The 27,034-nt window shown below is 41.7% G+C and overlaps 1 protein-coding gene across 3 annotated transcripts in view; it reads left to right on the plus strand.

Annotated features, from left to right (window-relative positions):
- The first annotated feature begins 8,116 nt into the window (after nucleotides 1–8,116).
- The window catches only part of LOC129851914 (LIM domain-binding protein 3-like), a 62,298-nt gene continuing 43,380 nt past the window's right edge, over nucleotides 8,117–27,034 (plus strand). For all 3 annotated transcript variants that reach the window (XM_055918232.1, XM_055918233.1, XM_055918234.1), the window contains exons 1-2: nucleotides 8,117–8,218; nucleotides 20,363–20,545. In XM_055918232.1, the coding sequence (XP_055774207.1) occupies nucleotides 20,450–20,545 (96 nt within the window). In that variant the 5' untranslated portion in view covers nucleotides 8,117–8,218; nucleotides 20,363–20,449. The remainder of the gene's footprint in view (nucleotides 8,219–20,362; nucleotides 20,546–27,034) is intronic.

Below are 27,034 nucleotides of genomic sequence, written 5' to 3' on the forward strand. Positions count from 1 at the left end.
GGTTATGTTTTACTGGCAACTCAGTGGGCAGTGGCATCCATATACTGTTTTGGGAAAGGGAAACTGTCCTACATGGTGACCCACCATTCTGAGGTGTGAAATGTATTATTTGACTTACTACTTCCTACATGCTAGGTAATGTGGTTAAGCCCCACAGTGAGGTGTAAATAGTGTTCCCAGTGGCCAGGTTTCCATCTAATTGGCAACAGATGTTCATGCAAATATAAAAAAAATCTACATAAAGAAAATATGATTTTTTTAAAAATCAGTGGTGTGTTTTCAGCAAACAGACTTTTTCGCTAAGTTTTCATTTACTGAATCAAAATCTAAAGTTCAATGTGTATCCATAGCATTTTAAACTCTTAAAAAATAAAAAAAGGTTTACATGATGAGATGAGTATGGATACTTTTTATTTGTCAAACGGCAGTCAAGCATCGATCATCATATCACCCGAATAAGAGCCTCTTTATTTATTGGAAAGGCGTGTGAAGTTAATCAGAATTTATTTAATCTGTAGCCTAATAAAATTGCATGGTTTCCAGAGTCGAAGTGGGAGGACCACACACCATATCGCATGACTCCAAGTTTACTTCGATATTAGGGTTATTATATCAATATTTGCGTGTAAAGCCGTTTTCTCCGCCATTTCTAGCATAATTAGTTTTACCGACACAAAACGATCCCACCATGTCGAACAAACAAATTATCTGTCAACATTTATACAATTTTACCAAAACTTCCTAATTATAATCACAGGCTCACAACTGTAGTGATTAAAAAATATATATATGATATGACTTTACTCGCATAAAAACTGGATGGAAACGTGGTTAGGGATTCACAATGTCTCATGGCCAGAAAAGTAGGCAGGGAGACTTGAGAGTTTCATTCCAGATGGAAAGGGATTGAAAGGTTGATTCAAAAGCATTCCTAATGGTGAAAACGTATTTTCACCCCTTGCTCTCAGTATCTCAAAGGTGAAAGTTTCTAAAAATGGATTCAATTGCAGTATGTTTTCCAAATAAATGTTATTCAGTCTTATCAAATGGCAAGTTGTAATCTATTTTGTTGTTCTGTAGTATAATGGTGTTGAGCTTAAATCCCCTTTAATTCTACATTTGTTTGTGTGTTTTTATTATTGACAAGAATCTATCTTACAGGAAAAGGACGATATGTTTAGAAATATGAAAAAATATTTATTGTAGATTTGTTACTTTGACTATAGTATGTCTAATCAGTGTTGTTCTAATTTATTTTTCTAAATAAATACATTTTACTTAATGTATCCTCCACCTTGTGATGCATCAGTATTTTTTAAGTATTGTACAAATACAAAAGGTAAATAAAAGATCATAAAAGATTCAATGTGAGAAGTTTTTACAGGTTAGGTCCACATAGATCTCATAATTACTATGATTTCAAATGTAAAATTGCAATTACACCACTCTGCACAGTATGTGATTGTTGCAACTTCCTCACCATCAGAGGTTTCTCCAGTCTCTTTTTTCCCGTTCCCCGCTCCCTGTCAGCAGTCATTACCTCATTGACTTCTCTCCCTGGAGATCCGGTGTGGAACTCTGTTATCAAGAGGCTGCTGTGTGAAGACATGCACACACACACACATGCACTCATGCACTGGCACGCACACACAAACACAGAGGTCTTCCCTTAAAACCTCTGATCTCCTGAGCCGTGTGAGGGACACTTGCGGGTGGATGGGCCTTGTGAAACAGCAGATTTATGACCCCAAGTAGTGAATTTAGGGATAAAGAATTATGGAGGGCTTTGTTATCCTCTTTGTTCTCATTAAATACCCTCTAAGCCCAAAGTATGTGGCAATTGGCTACTAGCAGAACGGACCTAATCTTCTTTGGTAGGAGGTTGAACTGCAAAACACCTATAGGATCAATACTCAAATCATCAGTTGATGAAAATAGTCTCCACAAAATATATCTCATAGTTACAAATTTGGCTTGAAATGGCGTGTTGTGGCTTTTGTTGTTAGTGTGTGTGCGTGTGTGTTTGAGTGTATATGCGTGTGACTGCAAGTGCGTGAGGGAATAGGACAGGGTGAGAGGGAGCGAAAGAAGGATAGAGGGTGAGAGGGAGACAGGGAAAGAGAGTTAGGCAGGTTCTTTTTAAAGCATTCCCTCCGTTGATAAGTGACAGGACATCTCGGGCGACAAAAGCAGTGGGCCTGTACACCCTTAAGTGTGTGAACTGATAAACGTGTGCGTTTTTCAATGTGTATGAGAAGAATGTGTATGATAAAATGAGTTTCCATTGCACTTGACATTGGCATCCTAAACCTTTTCATGTTGCTAATTGAACATTGACCAAAGAAGGAATGTGTTGATGTCGGATAGGTCTTCTGACACATAATGGAAGGTATTTGAAGATGGTGGTTGAAGATATCCCTCTAGTGGTGTGGGGGCTGTGCTTTGGCAAAGTGGGTGGGGTTATATCCTGCCTGTTTGGCCCTGTCCGGGGGTATCGTCAGACAGGGCCACAGTGTCTCAGCCTCCAGTATTTATGTTGCAATAGTTTATGTGTCGGGGGGCATAGGGTCAGTCTGTTATATCTGGAGTATTTCTCTTGTCTTATCCGGTGTCCTGTGTGAATTTAAGTATGCTCCCTATAATTCTCTCTCTCTTTCTCTCGGAGGACCTGAGCCCTAGGACCATGCCTCAGGACTACCTGGCCTGATGACTCCTTGCTGTCCCCAGTCCACCTGGTCATGCTGCTGCTCCAGTTTCAACTGTTTTGCCTGTGGCTATGGAACCCTGACCTGTTCACTGGACGTGCTACCTTGTCCCAGACCTGCTGTTTTAGACTCTCTCTCTACCGCACCTGCTGTCTCTAACTCTGAATGCTCAGCTATGAAAAGCCAACTGACATTTACTCTTGAGGTGCTGACCTTTTGCACCCTCTACAACCACTGTCATTATTATTATCTGACCCTGCTGGTCATCTATGAACGTTTGAACATCTTGGCCATGTTCTGTTATAATCTCCACCCGGCACAGCCAGAAGAGGACTCGCCACCCCTCAGAGCCTGGTTCCTCTCTAGGTTTCTTATTAGGTTCTGACCTTTCTAGGGTGTTTTTCCTAGCCACCGTGCTTCTACATCTGCATTGGTTGCTGTTTGGGGTTTTAGACTGGATTTCTGTACAGCACTTTGTGACATCAGCTGATGTAAAAAGGGCCTTATAAATACTTTTGATTGAATGTGATTGACTGATATTTCACCAACAGCAGTTTTCACAAACATCATTCAAAAATCTATAAAATAAAGCATAGCTTGATCCAACTGTGAAGAGACATGCAGTCATGAGACATTTTTTACTTTATTTAACTAGGCAAGTCAGTTAAGAACAAATTCTTATTTACAATGACAGCCTAGGAACAGTGGGTTAACTGCCTTGTTCAGGGGCAGAACGACAGACTTTTACCTGGTCAGCTCGGGGATACAATCTAGTAACTTTTCGATTACTGGCCCAACACTCTAACCACTAGGCTACCTGCCGCCTCCCATGTCATGCAGTCATGACTTCTCATCAATATTGCTCTAAGACTATCTGGATACATAGATACACTAATTTCATCAGATCTGCCTTGGCAAGTCTATAACATTCTAATTCTACTGAATACGCAAAATTATTTATTTCAACACGTCTGCACATGTACATTGGGGCTTTGGCATTGCTTGCTTGCTGCTTGCTTGCTAGTCATGTTCCTGATAATGGATCCACACTATCAGTCACGCATTACAGAACATGGGATGGGAAAATGAGAGTGATTGCCTAAGGGCTGAACCTGCCAATCAACTGTCCATTTATATTTAAGACACAAGGACACCGAGGGTCCTCATATTTTGGAACTCAGTTGGGGTCTCAACCAATGTTCCCTCCTAAGCTGTGCGGGGGGGGGGGGGGGGGGGGGGGGGGGGGGGGCAGTAGCCCAGAGACTGCCCAAGGCAGAGTGCAGAAGAAATATCAGCCAGCAGAGAGAAGCATGAGACTGAACTTCACTCAGCTTTCTAGAGTTTTCCCTGTTAGTTAACACTATCAACGTTTCCCTTTACTGTGGCAATTGTGATACAATCAACACAATATTAGCCACCTTCAATGCAACATACCGAAAACAAAACAAACTATGCAAGAGATTGTGTTGTAGGCGGAACACATCAGTGTAGGATTCTATTGCACACAACTCAGCCCATACTATACACAAACCGGTGTGACATAACCAATCAGAACTGGAGTAGGTCTATATGCAAATAGACTATTGCCATATATGGATCTGTGCCATTTACTTGGAACTGGACTGAGTTTACAGCTGTGGTGGTGAGTAGATGGGCTAGTTTTGAGTTCAAAGCAAAAGCTGCATGTAGCCACATGTGCACATTTTTTTCATTTCCTTTGCTAGTTAGTGAGTTATTATCCCAGATATAGATCATTTGTGGTCAGCAATAGGGGAGTGATTGAGCACAAAACGTGTACAAACGTGTACAAAAAGAGCTCTTTTTGTCTTAAAGGGGCGGTGTTGTATTTTGAGACAGGCTTGAATAAGATAATTAGCCAATAGGCAGAGGGTAGTATGATTTGTCTGATTCTCTGTAATAATGATATGGGAATAATAATGGATTTTGTGTTGTAGTGTTTTTTTGCATCAAACAACAGAACAACATTTTCAGTCACCTCATTGTCTGAAGGACAAGTGGATAAACAGTTCATGTCAAGCTCTGCATGTTTTTTTCAAAAGTCTCATGGAATTTAGGCCTACATTGAACACTACACATTGACTGCTACTGTAGGCTGAATGATAGAACAGCTATTTCCATGTTAAAATGTTATGGGATGCATTTTCTCCATTGTTTTTGATGGTAGGCCACTCTGGTAAGCCTACATTATGATCAAATAGCCACAGTAAGCTACTTGGCCACTCTTAAAACTGTAACTTATAGTGCATATAGCCTCAGTGTTCACAGTAAGCGCACGCTGGAAATTGCACAGAATTTTCACAACTTTCAAGTTTGCGCTCAGCAGGCCTGAAATTTGCAAAGTGACGAAAAAAATGACAGAGAACATTGGTCTCATCTTATTGTTGAGAGTTAGAATAGTAAAATACACAAGGTGCAATTTCGCAACTTGGTTGCAGCAGTTTTCCTCACAGACAGTCACTCAATTAGTCAATGTCAGTTAAACATTTTTAGATTGGCAAATTAGTCTAGTTAGTCTAGCTAGCTATCCCCCCATTGATTTTGGCAGTCACTGTCACGACTTCCGCCGAAGTCGGTTCCTCTCCTTGTTCGGGCGGCGTTCGGCGGTTGACGTCACCGGTCTTCTAGCCATCGCCGATCCACCTTTAATTTTCCATTTGTTTTGTCTTGTTTTCCCACACACCTGGTTTACATTCCCTCATTACTTGTCGTGTATAATACCCTCTGTTCCCCCCATGTCTGTGTATGGAATTGTTTGTTGTTAAGTGTATGTGCACTTCTGACTGGTTCGCGATGGGTTCTTTGTACCCATATTTTGTTGTTCTGGATGCCGTTGGTTTTGCATATTAAACTGCTCCGGTTATTACCCCGTTCTGCTCTCCTGCGTCTGACTTCCCTGCAGCCAGTCACGCACCCCTTACAGTCACTCTCACTACGATATCATATTATCCTATCAAAAATCATGGCAAAATGTGTACAATTGAGGAAAATTATCTTTAAAACTGCAAATTAAATTGTTCTTTAAAGCAAACATATTTGTTGATATTTTGTTAATAAAATAATTGTTTTGCTCCCGGATCCCTTAGTATGATTTAAATTATAATTTTTAATCCCGGTGCTGAGTTAATGTATAACGGCTAATTGTACAGCTAATAGGCTATGTGTTTGTAGATCGACTAAGGTGAATTAAGTTGAATGAAGCTACAGTAACTAATATCCGGACCTCACTAAAACTCAGACCCTGGCTACGGCCCTGCACACGAGATGTACTGAACACTTCATTTGACAAATAACATATGTATATCGACTGCAATGGGATGTTCTTTTGAAAAGTCATTATTTCCACATTCAAAATGGTATGCTCAGTAATAAGTGGTTATGCCCATAGGCCTAGAAGAACAAGAAAATGACAGCTACTCCAGGATAGCTCCAACTCGCACTATTACACATGAAGAATGATCAACAAGAACATTACAGCGTCCAAAGGTGTTGAAGTCCATGCCTCGACTGACAAACTGCACATCCTCGGTACACTACTTTTCCTGTGTGTCAAGTAATACAATGGTTTTGCAATTTCAGCTGAAATCTCTGTAATCTTTGATTACAGGAAATAAGCTCATCTTAGACAGAATCCCATCTAGCACAGTTGGTAGAGCATGGCACTTGCAATGCCAGGGTTGTGGGTTCAATTCCCATGGGGGACCAGTATGAAAATGTATGCATTCACTCTGGATAAGAGCATCTGCCAAATAATGTAAATAGAGGCTCTTATTCACTTAACAGACAGATTGTTCTTTCCTGTCTGTGAGGCCTCTTGTTATTCCATACACTTTTTCATCATTCTTAGGTGTTTTGAAAAGTTAGACAGTATCCTCCAGACAAACAAAATTATATATGTATATGTGATACACCGAAGTCCCCTCTGGTCTCTTATTTAATGCAGTTATTATTTACAGTTTAATGATATCAATGGACTCAGGACAATTGATAACTATGTGTGATATGGATCTTTCTGCAGTGCAAATTGCCTATGTTGTTGTTGGTTATCTAGCCCCACTCTCATCCAAGGGCATTCCTCATATTGTGACACATATTTTCTATTTTTTTGTAGATTCAGGGTCCATTTGTGAATTTTACAGTGTTCCAGAGCTATTCATGCAAACCCAGAACAAGGTCAATATAAAAGGTTGGATAGAGGCTGAGACATCAAGTAGCATGCCTCATTTGATGGGGATATGTTTGCATTGGTGTACCTTTACTATGGTTATATGTATAGCATACCACTGCATTTACTGTACTAGAGCTGGGACGATAAAGTGAACATTTTTGACACCGAACAAACCAGCCACTTATCGTAGACATTTTGCTGGTATCATTCATTACGATAAATAACCTATAGGGCCCTACTAGAGAAATATGAAGTTTGAAATTAAATAACTTTGTTAATATGGGTGATTGTTAATGGGACAACTGAAAGCTAGTAGTTTTAAGGGTAATATAAAAAATAACTGTGGTGCACACCGTTATAAATCTATCGTTTAATTTATCGTTGTCGTGATAATTCAGTCAATTTATTGTGATATGGATCTTGGTCCATATCGCCCAGCTCTAGTATTTACACCCTCACTCTCTCGGAAGCAGGAAAAATACATTTATAATGAAGAATCATGGCTTTCCTTCTCCGTTTGGATTCCTCCCCACAGAGAGGTGCTCAGAGCTCAGGGCCTGGGAGGCAGGTGATGCATCCAGGCCCGACATGGAGATCAGACCCCTGTGCACATTCATCCCTCATTGATCCCAGGTCTGCTGTGACTGACACATCTGCTGGCATTTATGAGGAGGTGAGCTATACAGAATCAATGCATGAAAAAATTGTGGCATTATTTTATGTCATTATCACACCTAGAATAGAAAATGCGACATATCATTTTCATCAAGCTAACGGTCATCTCCCCTGCAATGAGATGAATAAATACTTGAATCTATACCCATACTGAATTTACCTGCCTAGTGCCTATTGTTCATTTAACAACATTGACACCAAACCTGCATATTGTAATCTCTCTGAACAGATTCTCGTGGACAGATGAAAACAACAAATTACTTAATTTTCGCGAGAGAATTTTACTTCTGGGTAACTGAGATTATGCATACAGTGAATCTGAAGCGTGATTATTGTGATTAGCAGTTTAGTCCTAAATCTGATTGGTCATTTGACAGGTGTGAAATTGTCTGACTTCTATCTATATGAATAGCGTGCGTCTTTTTGCATGTATGTTTTGGTGCTTTCAACATGTGTCTCTTATATGGCCCGTAGATAAAGGACGACTGTCGCTTTAATAATGCCATTTAAATCAAAATCCCCAGTTAATCCCCCTCCCCTTTACCAGGAGCTGACGTAGCCCGTGGTCCCGGGGATCGTATGAGGCTGTCCCGAGTGACATAGCTGCGACACAAGAGGGGACTGAGAGAAGAACCGCAAATAACAACGGCAGGTAGTAAAAGCCGTCAGCGTGTTTAGAGCGTTTACCGTGAGCCATAAACTGAATGGAATTTGAAGCAGTTGTAGCTCTTTACAATAATCTGTCGCGTATGCAACAGGCTCACTGCACCCGACCTCATGTTTGTTTGTCACAACAGCCACAAACCTTCACTTTCTCCGGTTTTACATTCAAGAGTTTGAACTGAAAAAAACATTAAATTATCCATATTATGCTGCATCTCATCTAGGAACTCGTTGGCGTCAACAACTGTGGGATGGTGCACGTGTCACCTGTAACTTTCAGTGTGGAATCTTCTTCGTTTGGGGTTTTATGGCGGTGTACATACCAGTATTACCTGTTGACTAGACCGGGCACGCGCGTCTGCGTGCGCCATTGCGCGCATGCTGATTTTGTCAATCCACAAAATCAACACAAAATCAAAATGTGCTTAGACCTTGGAGACAGGTCTAAGCACATGAAACGTTCATGGACATTTAGCTAACTAGCATGTTGTTGCTAGCTAATTTGTCCTGGGATATTAACATTGGCTTGTTATTTTACCTGAAATGCACAAGGTCCTTTTTTTACTGGATCGTTGTAGAATTTTGACCCATTTTGAGTCAACACAATATCGTGTGTTCTCTACTCAACAATTAATCCACATATAAACAGGGAAACGTATTTAGTTTCTAAGACGTTATATGGCGGTTGGCAAACAACTTTAATAAGGTGCATTACCACCACCAACTGGACTGGAGTGTGGACCTCAGTTCATCGTTCAATGGCAGAGGTGGGACTTGCAGCGCCTCAGAAATAGAACCAATCTCTATTTTAGCACCTGGCTTCGCAGAGGCGCGTTGGCAGTTTGGATGAAATGATTGAATAACATGTATGTGTACATTTATTTTGTCATGCTCGCGCACTGTGTTGCGTGCCTTGTGGTCAGCATGTTATGTGCATTACTTCTCCTTCAGTATGGAATAATTGTATAGGTGTGTTTACGGCGGGGTGGGCACTTCTTGGGCGGGGTTGAACCGATTTCCATGTGTGCACGGCAAATCAAATGTTATTTGCCACGTGCTTCATAAACAACAGGTGGAGACGAACAGTGAAATGCTTATTTATGTGTCCTTTTCCAACAACGCAGTTAAAAACAGAGATTTAAAAATAGAACATCGAAATAGTAACACGAGGAATAAATACACAGTGAATTACAATAGAAATAACATGGCTATATACAGGGAGTTCTGAGTTGATGTGCAGGGGTACGAGGTAATTGAGGTAGTAGCTATGTACATATAGGTATGGGCAACAGGGTCGATAATAGGCTGAGCTGTAGGAGCAGCATATGTCGAGTGTGAAAGTGTGTGTCATTATGCATGTGTTATGTGTTTGTGTTGGGGTGTAAGTGTGTGCATATAGTCAGTGCAAAATAATTACTTTAAAAAAAGCAGAGAGCAGTCTGTGGCTTGGTTGGCATGAGTCTTTTGAAAATATTTTGGGCAGGGAGCTCGGCCCAGTGATGTACCCGTCGGGTGCCTTGCAACTGCTGTACCAAGTGGTGATGCAGCCAGTCAAGATGCTTTCAATGGTACAGCTGTAAAACTTTTTGAGGATCTGAGGGCCCATTTCAAATCCTTTCAGCCTCCTGAGGGGGAAGAGGAGCAGTCGGGCCCTCTTCACAACTGTGTGTGTGGACCATGTTAATTCCTTAGTGATGTGGACACTGAGGATCTTGAGGCTCTCGACTCGCTCCACTACAGCCCCATCGATGTGGATGGGGGCGTGCTCGCATCTCCCTTTTCTGTAGTCCATGAACAGCTCCTTTGTGTTGCTGACGTTGAGGGAGAGGTTGTTGTCCTGGCAGTCTGACATCCTCCCTATAGGCTGCCTCACCATCGGTCAGTAATCAGTCCTATCACCATCGTGTCGTCAGCAAATGTGATGGTGTTGAAGTCGTGCATGGCCATGCAGTCATGGGTGAACAGGGAGTACAGGAGGGGACTAAGCACCCACCCCTGAGGGGCCCCCATGTTGATGGTCAGCGTGGTGGATGTGTTGTTGCCTACCCTCTCCACCTTGGGCCGGCCAGTCAGGAAGTCCAGGACCCAGTTGCAGAAGGAAGTGTTCAGTCCCAGGGTCCTGAGCTTGGTGATGAGTTTGGAGGGGACTATGGTATTGAATGCTGAGCTGTAGTCCATGAACAGCATTCTTACATAAGTATTCCTTTTGTCCAGACGGGTGAGGGCAGTGTGTAGTGCAATAGCGATTGCGGATCTGTTGGGTTGGTATGCAAATTGGGGTCCAGGGTGTCTGGGATGATGGTGCTGATGTGAGCCGTTCAAAGCATTTCATGGCTATAGATGTGAGTGATACGGGGCGATAGTCATTTAGGCAGGTTACGCTAGCATTCTTGGGCACGGGGACAGTGGTGGTCTGCTTGAAACAAGTTGGTATGTGACAAATAAAATTTGATTTGATTTATTACAGACCGGGTCAGGGATAGATTGAACATGTAATTGAAGACACTTGTCAGCTGGTCAGCGCATGCTCTAAGTACGTGTTCTGATATTCCTGTCTGGCCCCACGGCCTTGTAAATGTTAACCTGTTTAATGGTCTTACTGACATCGGCTACAGAGAGCAAGATCGAACAGTTGTCAGGAACAGCTGGTGCTCTCATGCATGGTTCATTGTTGCTTGCCTCTAAGCGAGCATAGAAGGCATTTAGCTCGTCTGGTAGGCTCGTGTCACTGTCACTGGGCAGCTCTCTGCTCTGTTTCTCTTTGTAATCAGTGTTCGTTTGCAAGCCCTGCCACATCTGACGAGCGTCAGAGCTGGTGTAGTAGGATTCCATTTTAGTCTTATTGAAGCTTTGCCTGTTTGATGGCTCGTCGGGGGTCTTAATGGGATTTCTTGCAAGCGTCCAGATTAGTGTCCTGCTCCTTGAAAACAGAAAATTTACCCTTTAGCTCAGTGCGGATGTTGCCTGTAATCTATGGCTTCTGGTTGGGATACAGTGCCTTCGGAAAGTATTCAGCCCGCTTGACTTTTTCCACATTTAGTTGCGTTACAGCCTTGTTCTAAATTTGATTCAATCATTTTTTCCCCGTCATCAATCTACATACAGTACTCCATAATGACAAAGCAATAACAGGTTTTAGAATTTTTTGCTAATTTATAAAAAATATAAAATAACGTTTACATAAGTATTCAGACCCTTTACTCAGTACTTTGTTGAAGCACCTTTGCCAGCGATTAAAGCAAACCCATTCTTGGGTATGACGCTACAAACTTGGCACACCTGTATTTGGGAGTTTCTCCCAGATCCACTCAAGCTCTGTCAGGTTGGATGGGGAGCGTTGCTGCACAGCTATTTTCAGGTCTCTCCAGAGATGTTAGATCGAGTTCAAGTCCAGGCTCTGGCTGGGCCACTCAAGGACATTCAGAGACTTGTCCCGAAGCCACTCCTGCATTGTCTTGGCTGTGTGCTTAGGGTGGTAGTCCTGATGGAAGGTGAACCTTCACCCCAGTCTGAGGTCCTGAGTGCTCTGGAGCAGGTTTTCATAAAGGATCTCTCTGTACTTTGTTCATCTTTTCCTCGATCCTGACTAATCTCCCAGTCCCTGCCGCTGAAAAACATCCCCACAGCATGATACTGCCACCATCATGCTTCACCGTAGTGATGGTGCCAGGTTTCCTCCAGACATGACGCTGGGCATTCAGGCCAAAGAGTTCAATCTTGGTCCAAATGTGCTGTCCTATGTCTTTTACTGAGGAGTGGCTTCCGTCTGGCCACTCTACCATAAAGCATGATTGGTGGAGTGCTCTAGAGATGGTTGTCCTTCTGGAAGGTTATCCCATCTCCACAGAGGAACTGTTTTAATATCGAAGAATGTTTGACTTAATCTGGTCATAGAAGTAACAACATGAATTGGTGCATGAGGCAGAAATAATGCAATGCGACTTCAGTTTCGCCATCATCTGGAAGATTGTGTCCCCTTTTCTCAGCGGAGGGAGAGCGGAGGAACAGCCTGACCGCTGCTCCCTCCCGCTCCTCAGACTGACAAAAAAATTATTATTATGCTCACTCATCTGTGCCTCACAAGTAATGCATCAAATGATCTATTACCAGTGTGATCATATACAGTACATTTTCTAAGTATAAATTCAAATTGGTCTGAAAAGAACAACATTGGCAGGGAAATTCAAGCATAGCCAATATGCAGTGATAATGTATTGGGCCTATATCCTACTGCACAAACCTCATTACTACAGAACTGTTTTTAATTGGTTAATGTCGTATAGTCTTGTGTTTTTTAAGTAATGTTTAAAAAAAATCAGAGCGGTAGATCTTGTCTTTCATTTTGACTCAGGAAGTGATCTTGACTCAGAAAACGTTGGTGACCACTGATTTACATGATGTTTCTAACTAGAGGCAGAGAGGTTCTGAGTGACTTGGACAAGTCCGTCTGTCTTTGCAGACAGAAATGGAACGTGAATATAGTGATAGCCGATGATTGTACAATGTAGAGGGAGTTATTGAATTCTAGTCAAAAGAGCCAGACCAGTAGATAGACCAGTGCCAGTGTTTTCCCACTCCCACATTAAAGAATCTGCTCCTGGCTCTCTCTCAAGAGTTAGCAGACCAGAGAGACTGAGCGTCACCCCTTCGCCCCCACCCGTCTACCATCGCATTCCTTCAAATGTCTGATAAAGTCACCTCATTGTGGATGACCTCACAGGCTGTCACACGCCCATCGCTGCTCGCCTGACAAGAGGGTTGCTATAACAGGAGAGGACGAGTTGCTAGAACATTTGCTGCGCTCGCAAACAACTTCATATTCTGCATAAATGAGCTAATAGCTGTGCTCATACTCAGCGAGTGTTATGTCATAGTTGATTAGGTGGATATAGTATTCTATCATATCCCGTGTCTCAGTCTTAAGTAACAGAGATATTTTCCAGTCCAGCTAACAAGATAATTCTGATGCTGAGGATGTCTCTATTATTAGCTTAGCTAAGTACAACAGCCCAGTTTGTGTATTTTGTTTTATGACCACATTCTACTTAAGTCACAGATATAGTACTCACATTCTACTTAAGTCACAGATATAGTACTCACATTCTACTTAAGTCACAGATATAGTACTGACGTGAAGGATTCGTCACATAAAAAGGCATTTTGGTTTGCTCTTAAAATACTTCCAGAAAGGAATACCTGAATTAGCAAGCTTCAGATTTTTATGGCGTGTGTTATGGTTGACGTGTCTGTCAGACACAATTACCTTTGCCTGAACATCAGGCGGCCTATCGACTATAGCTCTGAGCTTGTTTGACTTGGCTGGAATAGGACCACTGGTACTAGCTCTGCACTGGGTTTCTTAAGAGAGTGAGTTCCAGGGACGGCACCCGGCTCACTGTATCCCTTTAGGATTAGCCCTCCTCCCTTTTGTGTTTGTCCTGGATGGTGGGCCAGCCTGGAAAGTTTTATTAGTCGTATGTACAGGGATACACATGGTACACACCGTCTAATGAAATGCTTACTTGTGGGTGTGTGCGTGAGTGAGTGCATGTGTGCTAAGGTTCGGCGAATCAGAGCAGGTGGTCAGTAGTCTGGTTTTGTTTGTGTGTGTGTGGATAGGGATCCTGGGGAGATACATTGGGTTTAAATACACAATGGTATATGGAAACTCAGGCGGACCCCTCCTTTTAAAAGCTTTTGTTTTTGACCATTTTAATGTGTTGTGTTTTTTGTTTGGGGGCTTACAGGTACATTATCCATTTTAAAGTATACGTTTCTAAGACATGTACCTATAGGCTGCCACTCAAAATATAATTATAAAAATACATAGAGTTTAAGTGATAATAAATTAAATATAAACAGGAAAAGATAACAAAAAAGGTGGCCTCCGTCCACAAACTCCCATCCCATTCCCCCAAGCCCACCCTGCCAACATGTCTTCATCCAACTCCACCCCCGGAAACCATGTTTCCAACCCCTTCCCACCCCTCTTAGCAACTAGGGTTGCTTGTCAGTCCCCCACTACCCCCCCATCCTCCCGGCTCCATTCCTGGCGACCAGAAAAAACCCTCAGAATACCACCCCTTCCCTGTGGGCCTGAAAGCAGAGAATAATTTAAATAGGTTAATATATTGTTTGTACGTATGTGTTGGGCTTTGGCTGAGATTAGTATATTTCTCCAAGCATCAATTGTTCCTTGACTAGCACCATTCATTCTCGCTGTTTGATAATTCTAATGTCATAACTTCTAATAGTAACTGAATCCACTGGTGAATTGGGAGAGCGTGAGATAATTGCCATCTGAGAGCAACATATATTTTTTTGCTGCAGTGCTGCCTGCCCGCAGTAACAATCTCTGATATATTGAGAGATTCAAGGAGTGATCATTGTTAAGTAACGTAATTCCTGCCTCGGGCAGCAGGTAGCGTAGTGGTTAGAGTGTTGGGCCAGTAACCGAAAGGTTGCTAGATTAAATCCCTGACCTGACAAGGTAAAAATCTGTTGTTCTGCCCCTGAACCAGGCAGTTAACCCACTGTTCCTAGGCCGTCATTGTAAATAAGAATTTGTTCTTAACTGACATGCCTAGTTAAATAAAGGTTAAGTAAATAAATAAATGAATAGATGCAAAGCATTGAATATGTACATTCTTTTACTCTGAAATACATTTTGTAACTTTGCCCCAGAAGCATTTAACTACAGGGCACTCCCACATCATATGGAGGAATGTGCCTACCTGATTCAGGGGACACAGTGAAGAGTTGGGGCCAATTTCATCGTAAAATGTTTCCTTGGTGTTAAATACAGTCTGTGAACAAACTTAACATAAATTGATGGTTCAGATTACAGGATGTCAAGGTAATATTTGTCCATATTCTGTTCCAGTTAAAGGGTTGTTCAGATTCAATTAAATCTGTGCACCATACTTTTTTAATGGCTAGCTCAGAATATGAGCTTTCCAAAAGTTGTTTCTATATTATAGAGATCGGTCCTTTCGGGAGCACAGATAATTTATTTATAAATCCCTTCATTGGATAGTTTGGTAGTTGGGTTTCCCAAGGGACTCCATAGGGCAATATAGCTGACCTAAGTTGTAAATATAGTAAAAAGGATTTCCTTGGTAATATGTATGTGGTTTTTACATCTTGGAATGTCCTCAAACCATTACTGTCCATGATATCGGCAAGGGTACGGATTCCACATTTAAACCATTGGGGGGGGTATGCAAAAGGCCACTATCCAGATTGCAAGGCATTATTGTGAAATATTGGACTATAGACATGCCATTTTGATTCCCAGTTACATTGTTTTGCGCCAAATAAAAACAGTGTAATAATAGGACCAAAATGTAGTTTACATTGTTTAAGGGATATGTCAGTGAAGACCACCTCTTCCAGGGCAATAAGTCATCCATCATTTTATACTCAGACAGGGGGCAGAAGAATCGCATCATGGCTAAACCTATTTAGGATGGCACGAAATACCAGTGCCTGGAAATACAATTTAAAGTTTGGTAAGGATAGTCCTCTTACATTTTTCAATCTTTGCAAGTTTGTTAATTTATGCCAATAGCCAAAAGGGGAGACAAGGGAAGCATTGAACTACAGAAATGCACCTGTCGCAATATATTCATTTTGACAATAGATATTCTGCTGGTTAAAGCAACTGGGATGTCAGTCCATCTACTGAGGTTGGATTTAATTGATTTGAGCGTTCTGTAAAAGTTTCTGGCAATGGTTTTATCTAAGGAAGGAAATATATTTAAAATGGGGAAATGATTGGGATTCCATAAGTAGAGATGGAGTCCTCCATCGGGGTCTTGATAAGCAGCTGGGCAGATTTGTTTAGATTTATTTTAGAACTTGAGATGGAGCTGGATTTGTCTATGATCTTTTGGGAAGGATTAATATACATTCTCTAGATAAAGTAAGATATTGTTGGCGTATAATGAGATGCCGTGATCCGTAGAATTAAGAGATATTGGTGTAATTTTTTCCGATTGTCGAATTTCCTGGGCCAGGGGCTCTATAGACAATAAAAATAGCAGAGGTGAGATAGGATCACCTTGCTTGCTACTTTTAGTTATTCTGAACAGAACAGAGCCGGTATTGCCTGTTATTACTATGGCTGTGGGACTGGCATATATTTTAATCATATTAATGAAATTGCAGCCAAGTCCCATATGTTCCAAAACCAACCAAAGATATGACCATTCTAGTCCATCAAAAGCTTTTTCTGCGTTGAGAGAGAACTGCCTAAGGAGCTTTGGTTTCTGATGTCGCATGAAAGATATGTAATAGACAGCGGTTATCTGAGGATAGATGTAAGTTTCGAGACGACATGACAGAATTTCAAAAAATAGTTTAATATCTGTGTTTATCAAAGATGGAGGGCAATAATGAGAGTACTGGGTGATGTACTTAAAAAAGAAATCTAATTGAAATTAGTGGTGTATTTACATCCCTTCCAAATGAGCCTTTGTGAACGGCTGTGTTAATCATTTCAAGTAAGAGTGGACCTAATTGGTTAAAAAAATGATTTCCTTTATTCATGTTATCCGATGTCCTTCTGAGTTCACGGAGGGAGATTTTGCCCCCAGCCCCGATGGTCACTCTGACAGAGTTCCGGATTCCTCAGTTGAGAGAAGAGGAGTTCTTACATCTTTAAATAAGGACTTGATCTGGTTTGGTGTGGATTTACAATTTCTAGGTATATCATTATTTATAGAAACAGGAGAATCTTGGCCTCCCTAGTGGCGCAGCGGTCTAAGGCACTGCATCCCAAGCTGTGTCACAACCGGCCGTAACCGGAAGTCCCATATAGTGGCGCACAATTGGCCCCGCGTTGTCTGGGTAAGGATTTTTCCGGGGGGGCTTTACTTGGCTCATCGTGCTCTAGCGATTTCCTTGTGGCGGGCCGGGTGCCTGCAGGATGACTTCCGGGTTAAGCGGGCGGTTGTTAAGGGGCGCGGTTTGGAGGGTCATGTTTCAGAGTACGCATGACTCGATCTTCGCCTCTCCCGAGCCCGTTGGGGAGTTGCAGAGGTGAGACAAGATCGTAATTGGATATAACGTAATTGGGGAGAAAAAGGGGGGAAATATTTATATTTTTAAAGGAGAATCTTTGGTTGATTTAATTTGGGTTCTGGTAGTAATTCACCTGATTCAGATTCAATAGTTGCAATACCTGCAAATTGATCATTACTGCGAAGCTTGCTTGCCAGTAGACGACTGGGTCGATTACCCTGGAAGTAATGGTTGAGTCTAACTCGATGGATGTCAAATTCTGCTGTCTGTCTTATCACTATATTTACTTTGGTCTTGACTTTTAGGAGAGTAGTCGCTACCTGGTCTAAAAAAAAGTGTTTGTTCAGAACGCTCTAACGTTGTCAACTTTTCAAGTTCTGATATCTTCTTTAATTGTAATTTATTCAGCCCAGATGCAAATGCAGTTGCATTATTTTTAATAAAACCTTTAATGCCGTCCCATGATATATGAGAATCATTGACTGAATTTTTGTTAATACATTCATTCAATTTAGTTTCAAATTCTTAACAGAAATTAGGACTTTGTAGTAAAGATTAATTAAAGCTCCATTTTGTAACTTTTTTGTTGTTGGAGATTATGAAATTTGTAGGCAGTAAGAAGCATGATGATCATGTCTGTCCCAATAACTAGTTGGAATGAAGTTAATTCTAATAATATGCTGTTCAGACAATCCAAAAACTTAGGATCATATGAATTTGGAGAATACACATTAACAAAGGCAATTTTCTTTCTATTATGGATACATTTAAGGAAAGTGATTCTGCCTTCTTGGCGTTGCCTTTACCAAGGATGGTGATTTTGAGTTTCTTATGTATCATTATGATTACACCATTTTAGTTTTGTTTGGGGCTGATGATAAGGCAGCCATTTTGTACAAATGGTTCTCTATTCTATGTGTGTCCCTTTGGAGCGGATGTGTTTCTTGGATCATTGCTATATAAATATGGTTTCTTGCTAGTATATCAAGACAGCTGGAACGGTGAATAGGAATATTAAGGCCTTTCAAATTCCACAAGAGAATATCTAGCGTTGCTGTTGTTTTTCTAAAATTAAGTTATCTTTGGTGTTGATAAGCCCATAGATGTAAAAAAAAAAAAAAAAAAAAAAGAAGAAGAAAAAAGAAGCAGAACCCACAGCGAAACCCACCCATTGGTCACTCTCCAACAGCAAATACCCTTTTAATAAATCGTTCCCTCGTCCCTGTCCCCCTTCCCCAGCCTCCCTAGCCCCCAGCCCTCCCTCCTCGGTTCTCCCCGCCCTGCACTATAATTACAGGGTTATAGCATAATGGCTAGTGGCAGCCTTAAATATGAAATCTCTTAAGCAGCATATTTTTGGTCTTTAAGTGTAAAACAATTATTATTATAATAAAGTGAAACAAAATAAGTAACCAATTCAGAACTTAACAATTAAGTTAGCACACTTTATAAGTAAGGGTGTGTAATGAAGAAAATATTATGAGAATGAAACCAAAAATAAGATATGACAGATATGCAAGCCTTAATGCCTAAACAGTTAAACAAAATAGGATAGCTTTAGGATCCATATACAGTGCATTTGGCCCTCCATGGGCTCGCCAGAGGTAGCTTGACTGCCATTAGTTACCGAGATGAGATCCTCAGACCCCTTGTGAGACCATATGCTGGTGCGGTTGGCCCTGGGTTCCTCCTAATGCAAGACGATGCTAGACCTCATGTGGCTGGAGTGTGTCAGCAGTTCCTACAAGAGGAAGGCATTGATGCTATGGACTGGCCCGCCCGTTCCCCAGACCTGAATCCAATTGAGCACATCTGGGACATCATGTCTCGCTCATTCCACCAAAGCCACGTTGCACCACAGACTGTCCAGGAGTTGGCGGATGCTTTAGTCCAGGTCTGGGAGGAGATCCCTCAGGAGACCATCCACCTCATCAGGCCACCTCATCAGGAGCATGCCCAGGCGTTGTAGGGAGGTCATACAGATCGGGAGTCCCATAGGGCGGTGGATAATTAGCCCAGCGTCGTCCGGGTTAGGGGAGGGTTTGACCGGGGTTGGCCATCATTGTAAATAGTTAAATAAAGGTAAAATAAAAATGGTTCATTTATTGGCCTGGTGTTATCCAAATGTAAATGTCCTGGACCATAGCCAATATAATTCTAACAAGTTCAATTCTCAGCAATAATAGTAATATTGTTCCTTGTACCGAAACATGAGGGTTATCCTCATCATTGTCTTATGCCGAGTGCAGCATCATAGCCATTGGCTAGGCTGCATGATTGTGCATTGATAGCATACCTGAATAATGAGCCAGATATTGGGGTTCCATCTCTCAGCTTGTCCCCTTTTGTGTTGGGTTGATGTGTTTTCTGGAAGGTCAAGATAAGTTTTGCTGGGTGGATAAAGGCGCATCTCAGGTTTAGTTCACGTAGCTGGAATCTCACCTCGTTTTAGGTCCTAAATTATGTCATGGCTATTCAGAGGACTTATAGACACGCCCCGTCAAATTATACCGTAACCCCATCGCACTGTGGTTGACTCAATGTCTGAGTACAACCGTGAGCTACACATTAACACACAAGCATGTATATACATACAGTTACCGTAATGTTAATTAGATGTTTCCTCAAGCCACCCCCAGTGTGAGGTGTGAGGAGACACGGTTTCAGGAAGATCCTAGTCTGGAGTTAGGGGGGTATTGAAAAAAAATCAGTTGGCCTAGGAAGGGGCTATATTAACCCTGTGAATCATGGCAGGACTGACATACTGGGTGTCCCCTTACATGCCATATAAGTGGAATCCCCCCCCCACACACACACAATGCTACTATGGTATCACTTTCTGCAGAGGGGTGGCTATTCTTAGGCTGTCACTTCAGCTCATCTGAGCAGGCAAGACCTCTCTTCCTCTGGTTCTCTACTCTTTTCTGTCTATCTTTCTCTCCTTATTTAAAAAGGGTTGGGTCGTGAATGACATATTTGTCTGTGGCTGTAGTGGGTTAGGTTTTTGTTTGCTGTGCTTTCAGTCTCATTTGACATTTCGGGGAGATAATGTGTCTTATTTAGTTCTCAAGTGTACTTTTCTTTTTAAACTTTTTTTTTCTGCTTTCAGAAGCTACTTGGCTCTCCTGCCCCACCCCCCTCTACCTCATTTTTTGAAGAAGATTAAACCAAACAAGCAATCAAAGCCTTTGGAAGAATGAGTACCTACAACATTTCTCTGAGTGGGCCGGCCCCGTGGGGCTTCCGATTGCAGGGAGGGAAAGACTTCAACATGCCCCTGACCATCTCCAGGGTAAGAGATCAATTCATCCAATTCAGTCTACATACGTCCATACTTTGTACAAACACACAGAGATTTCTACATCCCATATCCGATGTGTCTTTTGACCAATGAGATGATCCTTCTTCTTGCATTAAGCTTGAATCTAAATGTCGGGGTTTGTTTAATGTTCAGTGCTTGAAACGGGATACTTGGGACGGCCCAACTCTGACCTCATCCCATTGAAGTTTAAATTTAAAAAGATTAAGGTAAAGGGTAGTGGTTAAGGTTAGGGTTTAGGGCAGGGTAGTCCCAAGGATTTCACACAGCACTAACCGTCAGCTAACCCTTATATCAAACCCTTATATAACCCTTACATCAAATATTGAATTACTACTACAGTACTAGTACAGTACTTGTAGGTGTGTTGTTGTTAAACATGGTGGTCATTTTGGGAAGCTTGGTTGATTAGATTGTTTGGGATGCAGTTTTACTACAGTACTTTCAATAGGTTTTCTCATTGGTTGGTATCATTGTGTGGTTTTGGAAAATTTAGTGAAGCTTGGCCTTTGCTAAAAAGTCTGAGAATATGCTTTGTCGTGTTCACCTTAGCCTGTAGTAGTATGTTCACCTCACACATTGTAAAGGCCTAAAGACCATGCATAAAATGTTGGTTGGCTTATGGTGGTAGGAACTGTGAGTTAGGGGTAGGCTATGTTAAAATTGTTACACCACATTCGATGGTGCGAATGAAGGCCTTATGTATTTTCAGACTGGAATCATGGCATGCTGTCACCTGCCAAATCTATAGTGTAATATACAGTTAACTGCCCAAATAAAGGAAACACCAACATAAAGTGTCTTAATATGCCCGTTGGGGCCACCACTAGCCAGAACAGCTTCAATGTGCCTTGGCATAGATTCCACAAGTTTCTGGAACTCTATTGGAGGGATGCGACGTCAATCTTCCACGAGAAATTCCATCATTTGGTATTTTGTATATGGTGGAGGAAAGCGCTGTCAGGCACCGCTCCAGTAATCTCCCTTAACTGTTCTCTTGGGTGGAGATTTGGTGACTGAGACAGCTATGGCATATGGCAGGGATCATCAACTAGATTTTTCTTGAGTGGGGTCGGAACATAATGACAAATCATTTGTAGACTGCAAATTGACCTCAAGAAGCCCAAACAGATATACAATTTGACTAAAACATAGTCATTTAAAACCTTGCTTAAATGTGTTTATGTTCACCTATATCTGTCTATTATGTGTGGGAATACTTTGGAACAGATGTCCAAAATTAAAATCACTTGGAGCTGATTTGCTGGTGTTTTTACAGTCTTAATGTCCAACAATACAAATTCAAGCAACATTTTATTTTTGCTCTGAAAACTTGGGGGGCCAAATAAAATAGCCAGGGGACAAATTCGGCCCACAGGCCACCAGTTGGGGAACCCTGGCATATGGTTTACATTGTTTTCATGCTCATCAAACCATTTAGTGACCACTCATGCTCTGTGGATGGGGGCATTGTCATTCTATGGGGGCATAGCCATGGTAGCCAAAATATTGGCCTGCCCAGCATTTTTATACATGACCCTAAGCATGATGCGATTTAAATTGCTTAACTAACTCTGGAACCACACCTGTGTAGAAGCACCTGCTTTCAATATACTTTGTGTCCCCCATTTACTCAAGTGTTTCCTTTTTATTTTGGCAGTTACAGTACCTGTAGTTACTTCAGGCGCTAATTCAGGTGTGATTATGCCTTTTGTGTGTTGCGTTTGTGCTGTGATGACCTAATATGTGAGTTCATTGCCCCTTTTCCTCTCCGAGACTGAACATAGATATTTGGATTTCTCACCCTGTATTTTAAGGTGTCGAGGTGTATTTCCCCACATTATTCTAGTACTGAAAGTGAAAGAGGTGTTGTCGCCTGAATCACAAGTTATTTTCTATTTATTCTATGAACATCTCTTCCAAGAACCTCAATCTGTCGATGTTCTTAGAGATATTTGTAGGATAGATATTTATTAGAAGAAAAGAAAGGAAGCTGGCTGGAATAATAATATTCTGAGTCTGGTATGTGTGCTCTGGTGTGTATGTGTGCCTGAAGCCTATGTGTTCATAATGAGTGCATCTTTGGATATACGTGTGTAACTCACTTGTAGACAAGCTTTACAGTATGTTAGGATTGGCGCCTGTGTGGCCGGAAGTGTGTGTATGTGTGTGTGTACGTACAGTACCAGTCAAAAGTTTGGACACACCTACTCATTCCAGTTTTTTTTTTTTTTTTTACTATTTTCTACATTGTAGAATAATAGTGACAACATCAAAACTATGAAATAACACATATGGAATCATGTAGTAACCAAAAAAGTGTTAAACAAATCCTTCAAAGTAGACACCGTTTGCCTTGATGACAGCTTTGCACATTCTAGGCATTCTCTCAACCAGCTTCATGAGGTAGTCACCTGGAATCCATTTCAATTAACAGTTGTGACTTGTTAATTTGTGGAATTTCTTTCCTCCTTAATGCTTTTGAGCCAATCAGTTGTGTTGTGACAAGGTAGTGGGGGTATACAGAAGATAGCCCTATTTGGCAAAAGACCAAGTCCATATTATGGCAAGAACAGTTCAAATAAGCAAAGAGAAATGACAGTCCATCATGACTTTAAGACGTGAAGGTCAGTTTCAAAAAGCATCAAGTAGTATGATTAAACTGGTTCTCCTGAGGACCGCCACAGGACAGGAACACCCAGAGTTACCTCTGCTGAAGAGGATAAATTCATTAGAGTTAACTGCACCTCAACCCCTTCACGGGGTTCAAGTAACAGACACATCTCAACTGTTCAGAGGAGACTGTGTGAATCAGGCCTTCATGGTCAAATTGCTGCAAAGAAACCACTACTAAAGGACACCAATAATAAGAAGAAACTTGCTTGGGCCAAGAAACACGAGGAATTATACCGGTGGAAATCTGTCCTTTGGTCAGATGAGACTAATTTTGAGATTTTTGGTTCCAACTGCCGAGTCTTTGTGAGACGCAGAGTAGGTGAACGGATGTTCTCCACATATGTGGTTCCCACAGTGAAGCATGGAGGAGGAGGTGTGATGGTGTGGGGGTGCTTTGCTGGAGACCCTGTCAGTGATTTTATTTAGAATTCAAGGCACACTTAACCAGCATGACTACCACAGCATTCTGCAGCGACACAACATCCCAGCAGGTTAGTGGGACTATAATTTGTTTTTCAAACGAACAATGACCCAAAACACACCTCCAGGCTGTGTAAGGGCTATTTGACCAAGAAATCAACCTATAGCCCCTTCTCCTTGCTTGATCTGAAATGATAGGACGAGTATAAGCCACACAGTAAAAATTCCACCTACTGTAGCATTTCAAAGGGAAAAAGGGTTTAGCTATCACGATTGGTAATACAGTCCTTTCAGATCTACAGGAAGTGTGTTGCCTGCACTTTTCTTTATTTCAGTGAACCTTTACAACTGGTCATTGAATCCCCTTTTACTGTATGCAGTCTTATATAGAGAAGGCCTGTGAACTGGGGCCTTCAGTCTGCAGCCCAGGAGCACAAGGCTCAGTCACTCAGCACTCTGACAGGTGGGGAGGATCTTCTGCCTGCCTTGGGCTGCTGCTCTATCGCTCTCTTATAAAAATACTTTCTTTCCCACCGGTGGACAATGCCGATGGTTTGGGTGGTCCATGACTGCTGCCTTTTAAAAAAAAAATTATAGAGCCAGGTGTGACAGCGAGAGAGAGAACGGGTGTCGTGTAGCCTACATACTGTGTGGGCACTGCGTGATCGAAAGGGAGGTTAGGGGCTGGGGATTTGGGTTGTTAAGTTGCTGATGACCAAGCTGCTGCTTGTGTCAGTCACATGACGGCCTGGACTGCACAACTTCAGCCCTGTACACAAATACTACATGGCTACTGTGGTGGTTCCAATGACGAATACATTTGTACCTCTGAAATTGTGGCTAGCTACATTGGATAACTTGTCTGGCTGGTTGATCAAATTGAGAGTTATGTGGAGGTGAAATCAGGAGTGAAGCTAGAGGAAATAAAAACAGATGGTGTATGGAAGCCATGGACCTGAGACCCCGCTATAATGGCAAGCAGCAGACCCTATTTATAAATACCTCACTGTGAGGTTGGGATAAAAATAAACCTCTTTGGAAAGAGTGGCCTTTCCAAAAAAAAAAAGGCTTTCCTCCATTTTCAAGTGAGGCGCTTAATTTGTCCACATTCAAAAGATTGTCTTGGCCTGGTTTATGTGTAACCTGGCTTCTTTCGCCCGAAAAATCAGCTACTGTCATAGCTGTCACTATTTATTGGTTTATAAATTCCCCGTATTTATGAGGGCGCGTTATGACATTTCCGTTAAGACTGGACTGCCATTAAAAACTAATGTGGCCTTTATAAGATGTCTGAGGGAAATGTCAGCAAGGAGATCCACCAACTCGGAATACGATATGTGTCCCGAGCAAACCTCTGGAGTCCAGTATGGTTAATGGCATTGTATTGAGTGCCACATGCATAACAGCTGGTTGTGATATGGTACTTTCTATTCTGTTTTGCCTGTTAGGACACCTTGGCTCGAAACAATTCATGTTATCTGGAAGTTTATTGGGATTCATGAAAGCGATCTCATTCTTTTGGCATTTATTTGAGCTTCTTCAACTTCCCTCCAATATAGCCCCAGAAGATCACGTTTTACTACTGGATTTAATCGGATCTGTAATGATCATTTTAGGAAATTCTGTTGATAGTCTGTGCCCTCAGCAGTGTTATGCTGTTATTAGAATGTGTCGCCCGGACAGTAGCCTAAGTATTTGTTACAATTAAGGGCTAATTGTCCAAGACAGGAATGCTCAGGGGACAGTTTTAGTCAACACTTCTTGGCTCTAGTACAGTGGTATTCAAACAGCGGGCACCACCAGAATACATTTAAAAAAATTAAAAAAATTCACGACCCCAGCCCAATATGATGATGACAACCTTAAAATCAGTACATTTACATTTACATCAACAAATAACGTTCAATTCATCACATTTTCATCTCTTATCAAAGTGAAAATAAACCATTAAATACATTTACTCAATAACATTTTATTTTTCTAATTATCTTTCTCAAAAACATTTGTATACTGTCCCATAAAATAATCTGTACTTAATATTTTTTTGTCCCCCCCCCCCCCCCCCCCCCCATTAAAAAAAAAAGGGGTTTTAACTTTGGCGAACCAACTGCAATGCCCGCGCGACCCCACTAGTCGCGACCCCGACTTTGAATACTGTATGTTGCGGTAAAGTGGTCATTCCTTTCAGCCTTTGGTCTGGCTGTGATATTGACAGATGAACACACCCCCTTGAGTGGATATGGGTGGTTGTGTTCTTTCTGTTTGAAAGAACTTCCTGCGTCAGCCCGAGACCCGAGACCAAGGGCAAATGGTGCCTTGAGTCCGAACTTTCGAGTCATTGCCTCTCATACACTGGTCCTCATGTTGGGTATGTGACCCTGTCTGTGACCAGATTGATTTGACAAGAGCTGATTCACTCATTTTAAATTATTTAAAGATGATCAGGAAATACAGTACATCATCCATCCATCACTAAACACATCTAATTATCATAAAGTAGGCTAAATGTAACCTTGTGTGGAGGTGAAGTACAGCTTGTTTTTCATGGGATTGCGATGGATATTACCTGTCTGTTTTACCCTTGGACAGCTGAGTTGTCAACCTAGACCTTGTAGAGTTGACATAAATCAGTGTCATACGCTACAGACTTACAGTATAAACTGTAGCTGTCTTAGAACCAGCAAGAAAGACACACCCTCGAAACCCATCTGGTGTATCTTAGATACATCTCAAACTTCTCCCCTTGGCCCTGGGATTTAACAAGGTCTGTATGATGCAATTTTTACTCTTTCAATGTACTGTGTGGTCTGAATTCACCTGACCGAATCTATACGGAGATAAGGGATTTAAGTATAGTTTTGTGGGCCGTATCTTCCTCCTCAGTTAAATGCACTCTTCCTATCAAACCCTCCGACTCTAAACAACATGTAACCAATGCAACTCAAAACGGGTGAAAGTAGATTTTATTTCTTACCAGTACGGGACACTTAAAAAAAAAAAAAATACTACAAAAATTACAATGTAGCCTACACTGCTGACACTGACAAACAGATCAATAAAAACGATGTTGTCTGGTCGATATAATTGGCAGACACAAATACAATATGATGTCCATCTAACCTGGAGGAGATCATTGTCCAAAAACAACCAAAAGTGTCACTGAACCAATGATAAAGACAGTGAATATGCAATCACTCCGGGGATTTTGGCCGATGTTCTCCACTGGTGCCAATAAGATAGGCCAATTGTGACGTTGGGCCAATTGTGCACTGCCCTATGGGACTCCCAATCACGGCCGGTTGTGATACAGCCTAGAATCGAACCAAGGTGTCTGTAGTGACGCCTCAAGCACTGAGATACAGTGCC

This window comes from Salvelinus fontinalis, chromosome 1, assembly GCF_029448725.1.
Source record: "Salvelinus fontinalis isolate EN_2023a chromosome 1, ASM2944872v1, whole genome shotgun sequence".
Taxonomy (NCBI): Eukaryota; Metazoa; Chordata; class Actinopteri; order Salmoniformes; family Salmonidae; genus Salvelinus; species Salvelinus fontinalis.